This window comes from Quercus suber, unplaced genomic scaffold, assembly GCF_002906115.3.
Source record: "Quercus suber isolate HL8 unplaced genomic scaffold, Cork oak 2.0 scaffold_87, whole genome shotgun sequence".
Classification (NCBI taxonomy): Eukaryota; Viridiplantae; Streptophyta; class Magnoliopsida; order Fagales; family Fagaceae; genus Quercus; species Quercus suber.
The window spans coordinates 1,358,126-1,365,624 of NW_027069552.1; the positions used below are offsets into that span (position 1 = coordinate 1,358,126).

The 7,499-nt window shown below is 33.3% G+C and overlaps 1 protein-coding gene across 1 annotated transcript; it reads left to right on the forward strand.

Moving 5' to 3' along the window:
* Positions 1-1,407: 1,407 nt before the first annotated feature.
* LOC112035636 (methyl jasmonate esterase 1) lies at positions 1,408-3,334 on the forward strand. The gene is made up of 3 exons (XM_024068468.2): positions 1,408-1,915; positions 2,611-2,742; positions 2,853-3,334. Exons 1-3 carry the CDS (start codon positions 1,463-1,465, stop codon positions 3,135-3,137), a joined length of 870 nt encoding a protein of 289 aa, XP_023924236.1. The 5' UTR covers positions 1,408-1,462; the 3' UTR covers positions 3,138-3,334.
* The last annotated feature ends 4,165 nt before the right edge of the window (positions 3,335-7,499 follow it).

Below are 7,499 nucleotides of genomic sequence, written 5' to 3' on the forward strand. Positions count from 1 at the left end.
ATTTGTTTCTGGACGCTTTTGAGCTTGATTCTAGTGATCTTTGAGATCTAGGCAGGTAGTTTAGATGATTCTGTTTTGAATGTTCCTTGCATTTAAGGCCGAAGTTCTTGAAGTTCCTGGAGGCTTCAGGGCTTGATTCCAGCAGAGCTTCAGTACTTCTGAGTGCTTCTGAATCTTCTCTGATGCTGCTTGTGCTCTAGATGGCTTGGTCTGTGTGTTCCAAGATCTCTCCCAAGGTGTCTTGGTGTGTTGAAATGCCTTAGGAAGCCTTCATAGGAGTTTAAGGGTGGGTGAGCGACACATGGCGGAGTCTGATTGGTGACACATGTCACAGCCTGATTGGTCTGCTTATGTCATCGCTTACACGCGCTGGATTGCTTATGTCATCGCCTACACGTGCTGGACTGATTATGTCATCGCTTACACATGCGGGGCTGCTTATGTCATCGCTTACACATGTAGGACTACGTCATCGCTTACATGCGCTAATGTGTGATTGGTTTTTGCATGTATTTTATGTCTCTATTTCAATGACACTTGGCAAATTTCTATTGGTTTCTGAGTAGTGATAGCAAAACCTAGCAATAGTACGTGGCGCTTTGTAATTGACTGTATTTTGTGGATTTGATAGTATGATGTGTTAGCTTGTGATAGGTCGGGAATTTTCCCTCTCTGCAGGTGGATTGTTACACATTGTAATTAGTTAGAAGTTAGTTAGAGAAATTCCTAATTTCCCGCTTCTTTGCTTACTCTGTTTTGTGTATATAAAGCAAGTAGATATTTATGTATTTTGTATCTTTCTCATAATCAATCAATTAGAATCTTTCAATCAGAGTTTTCTCTCTCTCCCAAGTTTCTTTGAAGTCTGGTAGTTTCTAGAAACTCCTTTTCTTTACAGAATCTTTGATTTTTTTTTTTTTTTTTAACCCTATTTCTCCTTAAAAAATGGATTAATTAATGTAATTGAGTTGCAGACTCTCTTGGCATCTTCTAACGGTTCAAAGTTTGATCGAATTCAAGCAGCCCCACTTGCATGCTATGACTTTCAAAATCTGTTCTCAAATATCAAAGTTCAAATTTGCATACATTTTTATTGAGAAAACGTGGGCCATTAAAATATAGAATCGGTGATCATTGTCAGAACCTATCCGTTTATAAATCAATGATGATCTGTGCACTGGATAACTACACAAAGAAAGTAAAGAATATTCAATGATCATTTGAACTTGTTAAAGCTGTTTGAGAAGTGTTGTTTTGTGACAAGTTTTTCAAAATTCTTCTCGTAGATCTCAAAGTCAAATTCAAACAAAGGGAAAAGAAAATTATATGGTCAAATTGCATGTTTATATAGAGGGAGAACTAGCCCGCTGGAAAGTTCATGAATCATGATCAAAACCTACCTTTTATAACTACTACATAAAAGCCATGACAATTTGTGCCCATAGGAAGAGCAAAACATAATATGGAGCTGAGCAAGAAGTACTATTTCGTGCTAATTTCTTTCTTTATCATTCTTTCATCTCTTGGAATTGAGTCTACTAAGGAGGAGACACCAAGAACTGGCAAGCACTTTGTGCTAATTCATGGAGCATGCCTTGGAGCTTGGTCTTGGTACAAGCTTGAGACACTGCTAAAATCTTCAGGGCACAATGTCACTGCACTAGACTTAGGCGCTTCTGGAATCAACCCACTGCAGTTAAATGATCTCCAATCAAGTTCTGACTATTTCAAGCCTTTGAGGGACTTCATGGAAGCTCTTCCTTTTCATGAAAGAGTAATCCTTGTTGGTCATAGCTATGGTGGGTATGCAATTTCTCAAGCCATGGAATATTTTCCAAGTAAGATTTCTGTAGCTGTTTTTGCCACTGCCTACATGCCTGGGCCGACCCTCAACTATTCCACCCTCAATCAAATGGTACTCCTTGCAACTTTTTTGCATATGATTTTTTTTTAACGATAAAGTTCAATATAATATAATTAGATCAAATAGAAGTAAGTGTAACCCTATTACACTTGCAATTTCTCTCCAACAAGATTCATTACCCTTTAAAATACCATTGAGATTCAGGCCCAAGTCGGCATATTAACCACAAGATTTGAACTGTTGTGCAATGTCCATGCCCAAATATGAGCTCTCTATAGCTGGGCCAAAAATATTTTAGGATGGCAAAAAATTGTTCTAGGCTCCTGGCTTTACTATAATCTCGCCCTGCCCATCATAAAAAATAAAATAAAAATAAAATCTAAACCTACCCTTAAGAAAATATCTCATCATATAATTAATATATATATTTCTATGAAATTAGCTAATTATTAATATTTACCTGTCCAATTCTGAAAGAAAGAAAAAAAAATATTTACCTATACAAATTTCATGATTAGAAATTCATAATTGTTAGTGATCAACTCTATTAAATTTTTTGAATACTCTATTGAATTTTCTTCTTAAAAAATAAAAAAAAAAAAAAAAAAAAAAAAAAAAAAAAACTCTATTAAATTGGTGATATCAGATATGTGATCCTTAAAAATAAGTTTTCACTTCACTCCTGTAACACCAACCCACTCTTTGAGTTTTGAGTCTTTTGACACTGATTTATCTTATTATTACAGAGAGTGAGCCAACAAGGCCCTCAGCTTGACAGTCACTATACATATGACCAAGGCCCAAACAACCCTCCAACTACTTTCATCTTTGGGCCCTTGTATTCGGCATCAGATTTGTTCCCGCTTAGTCCAATTGAGGTAAGGAATGCATTTTCCTTTCCAAAACTTCTTTTTGAAACTAACATTTCAACCTTCTGATCAAGTTCAAACAAGTGCTCTAACATATTTTATGTTGCAATTTGTTGTAGGATTTGACACTGGCTACCTTGTTATTGAGACCATTACGTTTGTTTAGTGATGAAGACCTGTCAAAGCAGCTAATGTTGTCTACTAAGAAGTATGGGTCAGTTAAAAGGGTTTTCATCATAGCTGAAAAAGATAAGGCGATAAAGAGAGATATTCAATTGTGGATGATTGAGAGAAATCCACCCAATGATGTGGTGGAGATCAAAGGATCAGATCACATGGTCATGATGTCTAAGACAATAGAGCTTTGGTCTCATCTCCAAGGCATTGCGGAGAAATATTCTTAATCCACTTTCAATGCATGGGACATTGATTCACTAGCCATGTATTATAATCAGAGAGAGAATTATAATTTATAAGCCATAGCTTGTAGTAAATAAGCCAATGGTATTATGGCAAAAGGCTCTCTAAGAAAATGATATTGTTTTAATAACACTAAAATTTGTATATCTAACCTTTTACAATATAAGGAAAATTGATTGAATCATGTTTAATCGTAGAATTGCTTATTTGTGTGTACAAAGTAGTATTCTATTGAATTCTAAAGGTTATTGGTCCCAATAGATAATACTACCTCCAACTAGCGTACTCTGATATCTAGAAATGATTAATTTGCAAGTTGTCAACATTTAGTTTTTGAAAATTACTTCGCATTCTAATATTTATAAACTCAACCCAGTGTATGCTCATATTTAATAGGATTTTTCTCATTTGTCAGATCTTCCAAGGGCATAAACATGGTGGAGAGTGCTAGTAGGAAGAAAAATGGAATAGAGAACTATTCCTTCTCTGAGTTCACTATCACCCTGTGCTCCACACTCTCATACTTCTCATTGCTCCAAACTTAAAAAATTTCCATTCCCAAAGTAATATTGGACAATAATAAAAGCCTTCAAACACATACAAACTCCAATATAGGGATAGTATCAATTCTAATTGGACCAATAATTATATCAACATGTTACGGGAATCTATGGCATCCAATTGAGAAGTGATGCCTAGTAATTTGGATGCTTGATAATCTAATTGTTCCTATGTTTGCTTTGATTAGGGATTTAATAAGATTCATAGGAATATGAAATTCTTATGGTTGGTTTATTCTTAAGAATCTTATACTAATTATTTATTTTTCTCAAATTATCGTTACATTTGTATATACAATATCACGTCATTTTTTTCCTCCAAAAAATAATGACAAAATATAAATCATTGTTATGAATACCGTTTCGGCACCCGTTTCGGTTTGTTCATTGGAATGGAATATTTCGGTACCGGTCAATTTCGGGTACCGTTTCGGAAACTGTTTCGGAATTACTGCTAAAATATATATTTATATATTATTATTACTATTATATAAAATAATAAATTTAATATAGTTTTCTATTAAAAGAAGTGGGATTATTATTTTAAAAAAAGATTTATTTATGATTTTTTTTTAAATAAAACTCACATTTTGTGTAATTAAATACAGGTGAGCTTCCAAGAAGCTTCCTGTGAACTACTTTTTCAATTTCTCCCATTTCCCAACCCACCCACGTGACTAGTGTTGCTTCTTACTGACTATTTTTTCAGTCTTCCCCATTTCCCAACCCACCCATGTGACTAGTGACAACACTATCAGCTGCTCAAATGCTACATCTTTCATTATTGTTACTTTTCCTTCGCCATTTCACCTTCTGAGCTTATTTTCTCCTCTTCTCATCTTCTTCTTCTCCCTTTTTGTTTCGCGAGTCACACTTTTTTTTGCTTCATCTTGCTCTTCAATTTTCTTTTCAACTTCTCTGTCATGGTTGAGAGGGTCAAATAGTGAGAGATGATAGAGAGACAAGGAGCTACAAGTGTGAAAATGAGATATAGATGAGAGAATGAGAAGGATTTTTGGTGATCAAGCAAAAAAGATGCCGATCAAGTTCAGAAAGGGAAAATAAGAAGACAAAATTCATTCCGGCCGGAAAATGAATTTCGGCCGAAATTGGCCGGAATTGACCGGAACGCCCGGAACGGGCCGAAATGGGACGGAATTTAATCCGAGGTGGAATGGAGGGTATTACCGTTCCGTTTTACACACCGGTACGAGAAATTCCGGCCGTTCCGGCCGGAACGGAACGGAATCCATAACACTGATATAAATTATAAATTATGGTAAATTAATTGAAATTGTAGTCTAAAATTTTTGAATTACATATATAATACAAAAATAATTATTTAGCTAGATTCTTGTTCTTCACAACATTGTGTTTTATTAATAAAAATAATATATTTTCTTTTAGCATCAAACTCAATTCCAAATATGAAATGTAGAAAGAAAAACTATATATATAATCTTACAAACAAATATGACAATGAATATAGTAAAAATTATATATATATATATATATATATATATATATAAGTGAAGGAGGTGTGGTATTAAACCCGAAAAATGTCATTAAAAGTTACAAAATGTTGTCATCTTCTACCCATTCAAAAAATATACACATTCGAGAAGCCACTCTTGCTTGCCATGACTTTCAAAATCTTTTCTAAAAGTCAAAGTTTTAAGTTGCGTGATATTTTTTTTTATTGAGAAAATGTGAGCCTATTAGATGGGTTCTTTTTTTTTTTTTTTTTTTAATTTCTTTCTTTCTTTCTTTGCTAGAAGAGCCCATCTATATATATATATATATATATAATAATAGGTGAAGCAGAGAGAAAATCCAATTAGATTTCAATTGGATTCTCAATTTTGCGTCACTTGTCCTAACCAAAACTCAAAAAAAAAAAATCTAATTAGATTATAAATTTAACTCCAATTTTGTGTCATATATCTTATCTAAATTTTCTAATTTTTGTGCCCAAATAAATGATGCATTAACATTTAACACGGAAGTCAAGAAAACCACAATGATAATGCTCATTAGCATAAGTAAGAACATCTTACCTGCACACTTTTATGGAGATTATAAATTGGACTACAATTTTGTGTCATGTATCTTATCTAAATTTTTTAATTTTTGTGTTCAAATAAATGATGCATTAACATTTAACACGGAAGCCAAAAAAACCACAATAATAATACTCATTGGCCTAAGTAAGAACATCTCACCTACACACTTTTATGGGTTATCTTAATAGAGTTTGGAACTCTTCTAATCCTACAACCAGAACCAAGGAGTCCAACGAGAAAGACTATAAAACTAAAACATCATCTCCTCCTAATTCCATATCGTCATCCCATGTCTCCTCCTCTCCCAACCTCTACCAACTAGATCCACACACTACCTTCTCCTCCTCCTTACAGATTTCTCAGAGTAAGGCCGGGTTCAAACACAATGTTCAATCCCACTCTTCCTTACTTCACACTCTCATACATTAGCGCTTCATTGGCGCCTCCAAGAAGATTCCAAGCTCAATGATCAGTTTCTATTTTTTAATGTCCCTTTATATATTTTAAATAATAAAATACAATATTCTCTTTTTTCTTCACTGTAGCATCACTTAAATAATAAAATGCAATATTTTTTATTTATTTATTGTTTTATCTAATGCCATCTTATGTATGATAAACCAAAAAAAAAAAAAAAGACCAATAGCATTACTTAAATAATAAAATGCAATATATATTTTTTATTATTTGATTTAATTCTATCATCCGTGTGATAAACCCAAAAAAACAAAAACAAAAACAAAAAAATTGGCCAATAGTATCATTACAATTAACCAGTCCCATGTGGTAACACGGGATTACATACTAGTTAGAATAATCATTGTCAAAACCTACCCTTTATATATTGATGATAACTTGTGTACTGGAGAACTGCACAAAGAAATCAAAAATATTTAGTCATTTGTGCTTGTTAACATGTTTGATGTTCTTTGTGACAAGATTTTCAAAAAGCCTTATCAGAGATCTCAAAGTCAAATTCAAACAAAGGGAAAAAAAATTATATGGTCAAATTGCATAGTTTATGTTGAGTCCTTAGGAAAGGTGCTCATCATCAAAACCTACCTCTTTATAATTACATATATAAAACCCATGACAATTTGTGTGTCCTTAGGATAAACAAAACATAATATGGAGCTGAGTAAGAAGCATTTCATGTTAATCTCTTTTTTTATCATTCTTTCATCTCTTGGAATTGAGGCTACTAAGGAGCCACCAAGAACTGGCAAGCACTTTGTGCTAATTCTCAATCAAGTAATCAACTCTATTAAATTGCCTTTAGTTAGCAACCTACTCTTTGAATTTTGACACTGATTTGTCTAATAATAAATTTTAAGATAGGAGATTCATAGTTGTTAGAGATCATCTCCTTTTTCTTTTCTTTTCTTTCTTTAATTTTAATTTTAGAATCAAGTGATCAACTCTTTTTATTTATTTTTTTAGAATCAAGTGATCAACTCTATTAAATTGCCTTTTGTTAGTGACCTACTCTCTCTGCATCTTGACATTGAGATGTCTAATTATTACAGTCTTTCAGCCAACAAGGCCCTCTGCTCGACAGTCACTATACATATGACCAAGGCCCAAACAATCCTCCAACCACTTTCATCTTCGGGCCCTTGTACTTGGCATCAGATGTGTTCCAACTTAGCCCAATTGAGGTAAGAATTGCATTTTTTTTTAAAACAAAAATAGAATGGAAAATACATCATATTAAATACAAAAG

Bases quoted from the DNA above. Each gene is read 5' to 3' on its own strand.
- LOC112035636 (XM_024068468.2), top strand. From the start codon at position 1,463: ATGGAGCTGAGCAAGAAGTACTATTTCGTGCTAATTTCTTTCTTTATC. The intron at 1,916-2,610 runs GTACTCCTTGCA...TTATTATTACAG, and splicing joins ATTCCACCCTCAATCAAATG to AGAGTGAGCCAACAAGGCCC. The intron at 2,743-2,852 runs GTAAGGAATGCA...AATTTGTTGTAG, and splicing joins TCCCGCTTAGTCCAATTGAG to GATTTGACACTGGCTACCTT.